Raw genomic sequence first — 12,590 nt, 5'->3', positions numbered from 1 at the left:
ACTGGCAACGATCTCGCTCGAAAAACCTCATGTGTCACCCACACAAGAGCCAGCCCAGGGGCACCGGCAATGATCCCGCTCGGAAGATTTCATGTGTCGCCTGCACATGAGCCAATCCAGGGGCACTGGCAATGATCCCGTCTCGCTCAAGGCATTTCATGTGTCATCCGCACAAGAGCCAGCCCAGGGGCACCGGCAACGATCCCGCCCGAAAGATTCCATGTGTCGCCCGCACACGAGCCAGTCCAGGGGCACTGGCAACGATCCCGCTCAAACATTTCATGTGTCACCCAACATTTTTTGAAATTTTATATTATCTATAGTTAGCAGTTCTAAAAGTATAATATCTTGTCATCATTATTTTTCTCATTTTCTATCAGCTGTTCGCTCACGAGTCACTGAAGCCCCAGTAAGAAATCCAGCTCAGCCACATTGTAAGTATAAGTGTTCCAGATTGTAGTTTTGCTTGTTGGATTTTTTGTTTTACAATATCAAACAAAACTTTTCTCATCTCTTATTTAAAGAGCATTGAAAGATTTTAATACTTAATTCAAGAAACTTAAATAATTTTTATATTGTATAACCCTTCTTTGTATATTGTATAATCATTCTTTGTATATTATATAACCCTTCTTTTATATTATATAACCCTTCTTTTCATAATGATGATGATGAACCCTTCTTAGTAAACTAGGATGAGTGTTAGTATTTCTATTTCTGTCTGTTTGTCTCCCCTCTCTGTTTCTCTTTTATATCTTCCTTGCTACCAGCTCTCTTTTACATCTTCTATAATCTTTCTTTTCCTTTCTCATTCTTAATTTTCTACCTGTTTGCTTTGGCCCTGATTTTACCTCTGCTTGAAATTGTTCCCTTTTGTCTATAAAGTTTCTTGAGGTGTACAGTAGATGGGTATTTTTTAGGGTGTTGATGTATGTTTTAGCTTTATTCACTTGTTAAATAAAATGTATAAACTGTCTAACTTAAATATAATTTACTGCTATTCATTTGTAATAGATTCTATGTTTAACAAAGTTTGAATTGATATGATTATCAAATATTCTCTTGAGAATATATATGTATGTATATATTTATATATCTGTTTCTTTATACAGCGCGAAGAATCTTTCCTCCACGTCAACAAAGACTTCCAGTTCGGAGATTTGGTAAAATAACCACTGTCTTTTATTTCTTAATTCCTTATTATTAGTTTCTTCGACTGAATCGACTGGGCATTATTTTTATTGATTTTAGAAATAGATGAAAAGCAAAACTGATGCCAATGGAATTTAATCTCAGAATCTGAGTGCTTTAATATTTCTGACAATTTTACAGACCTAATATTGCAGTCTTATATTTTTATTTTCATTTTTCACCCTTTCCTCTTTTAAGTCTTTTAGTAAATCAGTCATTAACTTTTTCATAACTCCTCAGTTTTTCTTTTATTTATTAGTTTCAAAAGGTTACATGGGAGAAATTTTACTTTAAGAATCAAAGTTATCAAAAGAATATCTAAAAGCTAAGGGAGATCAATGTATTACTGATTTACTAAATAATGATGATCATAATAATAATAATAATAATAATAATAATGATAATAATAATAATAATAATAATAATAATAATAATAATAATAATAATAATAATAATAATAATAATGCCCGGATGCAGTACCAGGCAGTGGCTCTCATGGCTTCTGATCTTAATTGATTGGAAGTGTTATCATGTACATTGTTTTGTCTTGGTATAAAAGATGGGTTACAGCAAATATTCTGCTCAATACCACAGATTTGCTTGTCAGTTGTTTGAACGTAACCAGTTGGGCATGTCCCTTGGTGGCTGACGATATATACATCTCTGATCATGAGCAGAAGTAGTGGGGGAGCATCATAGCCATGTGTGGAGAGGAATTCTTTGGGGTTTGAATAATTCACCTTTGGAAACATGGGTGTTTTGCTCAACATCCTTAAACAAACCTTATTCAGAGACCTTTTGAGTGGGATGGGCTACTTGACCTGAAGAAAATTCTAACTGGGCCCCACCTACGAGGTCATGCTCTGTTTATTTTGATATGAGATCACCATGTCGCACACATATGGTTGTGATGCATGTGCCTGGTGTACCCTTATCAGATGGGTAGTCATGATGGGTATAATGGGCTTCGTATATTTTACACTGGTGTCACTTTGATGGCATGCACTGCTCTTTCACTCATGATGATGATGATAATAATAATAATAATAATAATAATAATAATAATAATAAAATTGTGCTGAGTAGTAGAAGCAGAAAACTCTACTTTGATTTGAATGAAGCCAATCAGATGCTTAAAAGCAACACATAAGCTTTGAATCTTTGATACATCATCTTCATCATCGTTTACATACTAATTTTGTCCAGGATTGTATGTCTTACATTGTCATTAAATCATTCAGTGCTTAGTTATATAAGGTGTAGTGTGACAATATGTTACATTCATTTTGCCAATATTCTAAGATTCTGGTAATGTTACACAGGCCAAAATAAGAGTTTTATATGAAGTAATTTCAACTCTTTGGGACTGATTGAAGAAATTTACCAATTTTGTTATTTAGGTGTATTTTACATTTTTTAATGTGAAATGGTTTTGTTTTGTCTTTTATTCATCTAAAAAATACAATTAAAACAACTGTAATTTTTAAATATCTGTTGTGCTTCATTATTGCTGAATTCTATATGCTTGTACCTTTGTGTAATTCCAGACAGTGGAAGTTTTCAAGGAGAACTGCTTGACATCATGGCTAAGCAAGGAGATAACATTACACTTCAGTGTGTAGAGAATACTGACCCATCTACTAGAATCAGCTGGACTAAAGATAATCTACCTCTGTCAACTCCTGATCATATAACTCTATCAACAACTGGTTCCCTTTTCATTGTGAACATTCAGCAAAATGACCAGGGCCTTTATCGGTGTACAGCTACAAGTAGTTCTGATACTACTACAAGGGAATTACGAATAACCTTGCAAAGTAAGTAGCTTGTGAATGCAGAATTTAATTCTAGTGACATGTTTTTCTTGCTGACAAACATAGAATCATGATTGACACAGACAGGCATAATTCATATCAACACACACACACACACGCACACACACACACACACACACGCACACACAAACACACACGCACAGACGCTTGCTTGCATGTGCACTCACTCATTTTGATGGCTCAGGTGGTGAAAAAATTTATGCTTCAAAATACCTAATGTATTTTCTTTCCTCAATGTTCTTGTTCATTAAGAGATGCATTTCTGATTAATAATGTAACATACAATGCCAACACATTTGTTTCTTGTCGTTCAATCATTAGATTACAACAAGAAGTCCATTGAAAGAAACATGGAACTTCAAGTGAAATTCATGGAGATATTGACTATACATACAAATTCATCTTATTTAGTTTTACTTCATTTTGCATTGGTTTTATATTCATTTGTCTATAGTAACATAGGGGAAATGGGTTTTGCAAATTTAATTACAGTTGGAAGTTCTTTTAATGACAATACCTGAAAAATGAAGTTAGAATGAATCCTATTGACCCTATTGTTGGACAGATAGACTGAGGCATTTAAAGTTAAATACAGGTTAATAATTTATTAGTATAGCTATAATTATCTCTGCCTATGCCCCACAAGTGGGCCTACCAAATGATCAGATGGACCACTTTTATGATATCCTTCTACAGGCTACCACAAAGACGAGTGGCTGAAGATTTTAATGGGCATGTTGGACGGCAATCTGGTATCTTCCATGGTGTTCATGGGGGCCTATTGAGTCTAGTAAAATCAAAATCAAAATCATAATCAAAAATCGAAATTGTAGTTGTGACTGATGCCAGTGCCACCTGACTGACTCCCATGCTGGTAGCACGCAATAAGACCATTCATGTGTTGGTTGATGCCAGTACCACTTGAGTGGCCCCCGTGCCAGTGGCATGTAAAAAGCACCATCCAAACATGGTTGATGCCAGCCACCACCCCACCCCACCCTGACTGGCTTCTGTGCCGGTGGCACATTAAAAGCACCATCCGAACATGGCCGATGCCAGAGCCACCTGACTGGCTCTCATGCCAGTGGCACGTAAAAAGCACCCACTACACTCTCAGAGTGATTGGTGTTAGGAAGGGCATCCAGCTGTAAAAACCTTGCCAGATCAGATTGGAGCCTTCTACTATAGCCCTGGATCAATCAAAGCCTTTTGAGTGAATTTGGTTGACAGAAACTGAAAGAAGTCTATTGTATGTGTGTGCGTGCATGCGTGCATGTGTATGTCTTTGTGCCTGTGTTTGTCTCCCCCACCCCACCGCTTGACAACTGGTGCTGGTCTGTTTATGTCCCTATAATTTAGTGGTTCAGCAAAAGAGACCAATGGAATGAGGGCCAGGCTTTAAAAAAATAAGTACTGGAGGCAATTCATTTAACTAAAAAATCCTCTAAGATAGTGCTCAAATATGGCCACAGTCTAATGACTGATAAAAGATAAAAGATCACCATTATTGTGACCCCTGAAGGATGTGTGTGGGTGGGGAGAACTCTTGAGACTATCATAAAAACACAAACAAAAGAAATTTAACCACGAGAATTACTATCTAGTAAAGTCAAAGTTACTGTTTCCTTTGCTTGCTGGAGGTTCAATAGAATCATCACTCTTTAATTATGTTGAGAACCATTTTTTATTTCTTTCCTTATTTATGTTCTATAAAAATATGTTCAACTTCTGATCAGCCCTAAAATCAATCTAGTTTATGATTAAAAGCATTCTAGTCATGACTATCCTGTCTTTAATTTTAAGCATAATATATCTTGGACAATGTTATTCAGTGTAATGTGTCCTTCCTCTTTTAAGACAACAGAATGTGATTTATGGTTAGATTAGGTTACTAATACTAACAGGTTGAGTAACCTTACTGAAGCTTTCATGATGGCTCATAAATAAAAAGACAGTTGTAAATTAACACAGATAACTGGAGGCAAAAGCATATACTTTACGTTATCTGATTTTTAATTCTAAATGCCACCATTTGTTTATGTTTCTAATCTTGTTTTAATTTTATTTTGGTACTCTGCTAACCAAGGTAAGCACAGTAATATAGAAGTAAGAACTTGGCAAGCCAGGTCCATAAACAGGTGTTGGCTGTCACTTTTTACCCCACCTTTTCTTAGCAAGCATATGAACATAATGCAATCAAATTTCTCACCTCAAAAAATATGAGGTTTTTTTACTTCTATGATGATTCAATATTATGATGACTATATGGATTGGTAAAATTGTTAAAGCATTGGTAAAAATATCTTGGGGTCTTTATTCCAGATCTTTACATTGTTAGTTCAAATCCTCCCCATGTTAACTTTACATTTTATCCTTCTGGGGTTAAAATAAAGTACCATTCAAGTACTGAGGATAAAGTTATTAAAATAATCTCCCCCACTACTGCCTCAAAAATTGCTAGTATTGTGCCTAAACAGAAACTATTATTACTTTCAATGATCATTTATTATTATTTCAGTTCCACCAGCCTTCTTTGAACCACCAAGAGATCAAACTGTACCAGAAGGGTCTTCTGCAACTTTAAGGTGTCGTGCTCAAGGCAATCCTGTCCCAATCATCACTTGGTCAAAAAGTGGTATGTATATTAACGAAATTCAGTACTTGTTATAAAAGACTTCATTTATAATCAGAAATATCCTGCATATAAGTTTATCTGACACAATAGATGTTTTTGTGTATACAACAGTTTATATACACACACATCTCAAAAGTAAATAGACACTATCAGTTTTGAAAGATTACTAGAAAGAAAATAACATCATTTGATGCATTTAAATACTTAATCTACTATTTAGTAGACATGCCTTGTGCATAATAAATACATAGCAAGTTTGATGCACCAGGTAATGTCTGCACAGAGAAAATTTTATACTGAGGAGTGTCTATTTATTTTTGAGGCATGTATGTGTTTATATAATTTATACATATTAATGAATCTATGCTTTTATTTGTCAAAGTAATCATATAATTGTTAAAATTTTTGTATCTCTTATATTATATATCTATTGTTGTCTGACGTTCCATATGTATTAATTAGCATTTCTGAACAGGCAAGCTAGTCATGTGGACAAAGTATAGAACTGCAACCTTGTGGATCATGAAGTCATTTCTTCCAATGACATTTCTTCTATTATTTTTTTTTGCTTTTTTTTTTTTGCTTCTGAACAAGACACTTCATTCTGCATTACTTCAGTTCATCTATGTGTCAGGAATATGTCATTTATTTTCTGGGACTACTCAGATCAGGGTTTGCTTTTTACTTTCATTTGCTTTGACTTTGGACCTTCACTTTGGTTCTGATTCTTGATAATCTTTCTTTTTATGTTATTGTTTAACCCAGATGAACCCTTAGTCCAGCAATTTGTTTCAATTTGATCATCTCATCTTCCTAAGGCTATCTTGAGCTCTGTTATTTAATGTACTTTCTCATTTTTAAGATGGCAGCATATGATCTGTAAGTGATTTGGGTGCTATTTCTAGCAGGTCAAGTAACTATGTAGATACTCTCAGTTGGTTTATAATAGTTTTTTAAATATTGATTCTACATTTTGAATGAAGTCTACATTTCTTGCATTAATCCTTTACCTTTTAAACTGGCTATATCCAGCCCAAATAAGCTACCAAACCAGCAAGATCTAGCCTCTCAAACCTACCCTACAACGTCATTGAAATCTCAAAGCTGTGAGATAATGCATGATTAATTCAAAGCAACATGAATAAATAAGCATTATATATTTGACAAGATGTAATCTGAATGCTAATAGGTTAATATTCTGTGGTAATAATTTGAATTTAATTAGTTCTGATATTGATTATTACCATATTCTCCCTTCTTGTTGCAGCAGCAGCAGCAGCAGTAGTAGTAGTAATAGTAGTAGTAGTAGTAGTAGTAGTAGTAGTAGTAGTAGTAGTAGTAGTAGTAGTATTTAGTTTCACTTGCTGTTGTTTCCTAGGTCAGACACGACAGAGCAGACCTTTGATGAAAAGTATTCTAATCAATATAATTTATCACAGACTACATAACCCAATACACCTTTCCTTTTTGTTTTTTTTTTAAAAAGACATTAAAGGAGATTTGTCTACTGGTTAATCTACTACATATAGGTTCCCACATTGTCTTGTCATATCACTGGTAGGAATCACCAAAACATCTAATGACTTCTGTTGTAAAAAAATGTTTAACTACTATGTCTCAGTGTTTTTCAATTCATTTGAAATAATTTTTATACAATGCTAAGTTTGCCTTTTGTACATGTGCAATACTTTCATTAAAAGTTGCTCCCATTCTTTATCTTATCAATTAGCAAGCAGAGTGTGATGTCATAGCTGCTAAGAGAGATAACTCTTCTCTTTTAATTTATTTTTTCTAAGAATTTAAAATAAAATATTTGCTAAAATAAAAGAATGAGAACAGAGTTATAGATTTTGGGCAAGCTGCTTGCAAAGAGGCACCTATTGCAAATAGTGTTGCAGACCTGTTAAAAGCCATGCTATCTATATATGAGAACCTCCAACTCATGTGATACCTGGTAGAGAGCACTGGATCTCGATCTGGCTTTGGCAAGAGCTAATTACCTTGAATCAATTGACAGATTTGATCATTGGTGTCTGGCAGAATCATTATCACACTGGACAAAATGACCAGTAGCATTTCTTCAAGCTCTTTATTTTCTGGATTCAAATAGCATTGCGGTCAATTCTGCCTTTCACCCTTTTGGGGTTGATAAAATAAGCACTGAGACCAATATAATCAACTTCCCTGTCTCCTTAAAATTCCTGGTCTTGTGCTAAAATTTGGAAAAATTATTATGGTTATTATTATTTATTAATTCATGCATTCTTAAAAGATATTTTCTAAATCAAATTTTCATTACAGGTGAAGCTTTGCCAAACAATGGTCGTTTTACAATCACAAGCAATGAACTGAGGATTCTGCAGGTGAATATAGATGATCGTGGCCTATACATATGTCGTGCTGAGAGCACTGCTGGTTACAGAGAGGCAACTGCTTATTTGGCTGTAAGTCCAAGAAGTAAGTCCTTGCTTCATTCTCAGAGATTTCTTGCTGTATTGTATTAATGCATGAATGTGAATGAGTACATGAAGAAATGAAGCTTTGTGTAACTGTCTGCAACTGTGTTTATATCTTTAACTGCTCATTTGTATATGCTCATGCTTAAATCTACACACATACGCACACATGCAAATGTATATATCTATTTATGTTTTACATATGTCTCGTAATGTTTCCATTAGTGTTCATAATAATGATCATCATTTAATGTCCACTTTCCCAAGATTGCAGGGATCAGAGTTTATTTAAGGTAGATTTTCTACAGTCAGATGCCATTTTTGGCACTAACTCCTATTTGTTTCAGAGCAAGATAATATTTCCCTGTGGCCAAATATATTCATGCAGAATATTAGATGGGAATGACACTACTTGTATGAGAGTGGCATTCATTTACAACTGTCATGTGATGTCAAGACAAGGAGACACAAACTCTCACATGCTCACATTCACACACACACATGCACGTACACACACACACACACACACATGCACATGCATATATACACACACACACACATGTATGGTGGGTTTCTTTCAGTTTCCATTTACCAAGTCCATATCTATTCACAACCTGGTCAACATGGGCTGTAGTAGAAGTCATATGCCCATGATGCCATGCAGTGGAACTGAACCCAGAATCATGTGGTTGGGAAGCAATCTTCTTACCACACAGCCATGCCAGCATCTTAATAATGATGTGTTTCATGCATCAATATGTGCATACATGCATGTAAAATACAAAGAGTATGCTTCTCACATATTAGCATATGATAAATAAAGCTATTTACTTGATATTTCATAACCAGCTGCCATTAGTATATTATAGAATGTTCCCTTGGTAGCTAAGCACTGCTTTTAACTACACCATGCAGGCAAACTCATTCCCAGCTATCTCATACTACAGCTGTAACCTCCTGACTTCTGTTTTGCTCAGCAAAAAAATTTTTTTATTCCTAGTAACATTAGACTAACAGTTCTTGTGGTAGTTAAACCTCCTCCCTACATTATGAAAAGTTTAGGCTTCTCAGCTTTGGTGAAGGTGACGAAACAAGCTCAGCAGTATATGAAAACGGTTTTGTCCTAATCATGCAATGAAGACGTGGACTCTGCAAGCTGAAATGAAAGCAACCTGTCAATGAAAGCAGTAATACAATCAGAGTAAAAGAAAGTACTAATGGAATGGATTTGTTTAAGGTAGACCTCAACTTGCCAGGAAGTGATCCACACACTTGGTTTCATGATTTTCCTCTGTGGCACATAAAGAATGAGGTATGCAGCATCCAATTATGAAACTACAATGGACTGCCACTGACCAGGTTATAGTTTTGAGTGGCACCTTCCGTAATATGTCTGTCATGCATAGCCCTTTTCATCCGCCGATTCAAGCATTGAGATCTGTTGTAATTATCATCTGCTTGTTCCGCTGCTGGGATCTTTGGGGGTTGATTGCGCTTAGTCTGGATCCTTGTCTTTGACCTTACCACCAAAGGTAGCCCTACCAGGAGTTTAGAACTCCTGACAGCATCACTTTCAGTCATTCATCCATGCAAGATCCTTCACAATGACAAGGAACGACCATCAAAGAGGGAAAGCAGTAAATATGAAGAAAAAACAAGTTATATAGGATAGAGTGAGCAACTTGCAAGAGTGAACTATATCTAAGCTTCTACCCTCTCTTACATAGTAGATACAATCATTATTATCAGTGGCTTTTGACTGCCACTGAGAATATATGAACCTCCTTCATAGCTAAACCTTACTCTCTACATCATGGAAAGATATGGTTTCTTGCCCATGGTGAAGGCAATGTGACTAGGAAGCAGCCATAATGAAAGCAACCCATCTTGGAAAGCAGTAACTATGAATAAAAATTGAATTAGATTAGAGGTGACTCTTAAGTCTTTTTGCAGACATGTCTTTTGCTTATGGCATAATAAAACGCCCTCGTGTCAAGACAAGGAGACATGCTGTAAAGTAGATAGAGATAAGGACCCAAAAAAACATGACATTCAGACCTGTACTGTATGTATGTTAGTATATGTGTGTGTGTATGTATGAGAAAGAGATAGAAAGAACATGTATGTATTTAAATCAATCAGCGAAATGTACATCTTATAACACTGAACTGCTTTATGTGGCCTAAGACAGTTTCTTCTGCAATATGGGGTGCATTTGATCCCTTTACATCATTCCCCACTCACGAGGGAACAGTGTAGAAGTAAGCTGAAATGGTTGTTGTCCTAAATAAAGCTTCCAGTATACTCTGTCTTCCATTTTAATCATTTTGAATATTCAAATCAATGTTTACATTAGAAAGAAAAGGAAAAGACAAAATTCCATAAGGAAGACAAATATAAAAAGTATTTGGACAGCATCCAAATGATTTGAGTTTAATTTCTAGAATTGTCTTTTTTTTAATTTTTTTTTTATCTCAATGTTGTCTCCATACATATTCAATGTTTCATTTGTATTTCTTTTTTCTTTTTCACTACAACTAGCTGCTCCTTCATTGGTTCATCGTCAGACAGACAGAGAAGTCAGCTTGAACAGCCAGGTGACATTACTTTGTAATGCTGAAGGCGAACCAACTCCAAGTTACAGGTGGGAAAAAGACAGTCTACCATTGCAGTATGACAACAGAATTAGAAGTGAAGGAAATGCATTAACATTTCAAAGGGTTCTTTTTAATGATGCTGGAGAGTATGAGTGTATAGCCGAAAATATTGAAGGCATTGACAGAAATTCTTTCCGCCTTTCTGTTGTTGGTAAGTGCTCCCTTTCTTCTCTCTCTCTCTCTCTCTCTCTCTCTCTCTCTCTCTCTCTCTCTCCCTCATTTTGTGTATGTATATCCATATATAAGTATATCTATATGTGTGTGTGTATAAATATAATGAAAATTGAAGATTTGTGTATGTATATCCATATATAAGTATATCCTTATGTGTGTGTGTAAATATAATGAAAATTGAAGATTGGAGTTTATGATATTTTTATTTCATGGTTCACAATTGTTTCAACAACCTTGTGGTGACTAGTCACATTATATATACAAAATGATTTAGTCATGCATGCTACAAAATGTATGTTACATAGCAACCCAGGGAATTGATTCATCAGAACTGTTTACAAAAAAAAACAATGCTAAGTATAATTGTCTCTCTTGCATAAATAAGAAACATTTAGCATTAATCACAATTGGCACTTTTATAAATAAAGAAACTAAAGACACATTGACACTACTTGCTGGTGACAATGTAGCTGATGAATTTAAATTGAGAACTAATCCCAATCACCATTTTTGAGATTTGAAAGGAATCTAAAAAGGTTACAGTCATTTAGAAAGCAAATATTAAAAGCTTGGGTTAATGCAGCTGTTTTTCATAATTAGTTTAGTATTCATTTTGTTTCTGCAGTTAAAGAATGCAGTGTTAGGAATAATTTATCATGGAAGGACAATGTTAGTTTTAAATAATGCCTCTGAATATAACAAGATATTTATCTTGAAATTAAAATGATATTTTTGTCTCTAAATATCACAAAAGATATTTAACAAATGGATGAAACAGGATTATCAACCTTCAATAGGTATTACACAAGGAAGGATGTTAAACAGACTTTCAAGGTAACAGATAATGGAAGATGGAACTAATCTAAAAGAGTTATGTGATGTATGCAATATCTGGAATGTGATCAATAATATTGGAGTCTCTTGGGTTAAGCTAAAGGAATCAACACTGTAATGTTGCTGGAAAAAGAATTGTCAAGATTTTAAATGTTTTGAGGATATCCCTGAAGCTGTCATGGAGAAAGTTATTCTATTTATGAATCAATTTAATTTGTAAGTCACAAGTGAAGATATGAATGAACTAAATATGTTTCTCATTCAGGGCCTATCACCAGTGAAATTGATTGACATGCTAGAGAGAAAATGAGGGTGGTGGTGTTGGTAGGGTGGGCAGCAGTGGTGAAGAAGACAATTCAGAACTTCGATATTTCTTAAAATTCATACAAGGACTTTACTCAAATGCAGAAAGAATTTTGAATGTTCATAGAACTATTGATAATCATGCCACAATGCTATAGACTCCTTTTTCAAGAAAAGATGTGTGATGTTCAGCAAACTCTTGATAATTCTTAAAGAAAAACTTATTATTGATCATTAAAATACCACTGAACAATTGTATCAGTAAATATGTTTATTAAGCTTAATTATCCTCATATCCTCATTCTGTGTCATGGGCCAAGTGTATACATTCAATTACTGGAATCATTTCCATTGATAAAATGCAAGATATATGATGATTGATATGTCCTGTTTCTTTGGGATGTCAGAAAAAAAACGTAGTAACTCAAATGAGAACAGAACCCTAAGTATATTAATTAGGGTTCTGTTCTTCATCATCATCATCATCATCATCGTTTAACGTCTG

General features: G+C 34.7%; 1 protein-coding gene across 1 annotated transcript in view; it reads left to right on the top strand.

Moving 5' to 3' along the window:
• Nucleotides 1-12,590, top strand: part of LOC106877351 (peroxidasin homolog) — a 142,284-nt gene that overhangs the window by 109,762 nt on the left and 19,932 nt on the right. Inside the window, exons 9-14 of the mRNA XM_052967102.1 lie at nt 381-434; nt 1,113-1,163; nt 2,739-3,008; nt 5,545-5,661; nt 7,963-8,118; nt 10,659-10,925. Coding sequence (XP_052823062.1) covers nt 381-434; nt 1,113-1,163; nt 2,739-3,008; nt 5,545-5,661; nt 7,963-8,118; nt 10,659-10,925 — 915 coding nt within the window. The remainder of the gene's footprint in view (nt 1-380; nt 435-1,112; nt 1,164-2,738; nt 3,009-5,544; nt 5,662-7,962; nt 8,119-10,658; nt 10,926-12,590) is intronic.

The sequence above is a fragment of the Octopus bimaculoides genome, chromosome 4 (assembly GCF_001194135.2).
Source record: "Octopus bimaculoides isolate UCB-OBI-ISO-001 chromosome 4, ASM119413v2, whole genome shotgun sequence".
NCBI lineage: Eukaryota > Metazoa > Mollusca > Cephalopoda > Octopoda > Octopodidae > Octopus > Octopus bimaculoides.
This window is presented reverse-complemented; position numbering and strand designations above follow the sequence as displayed.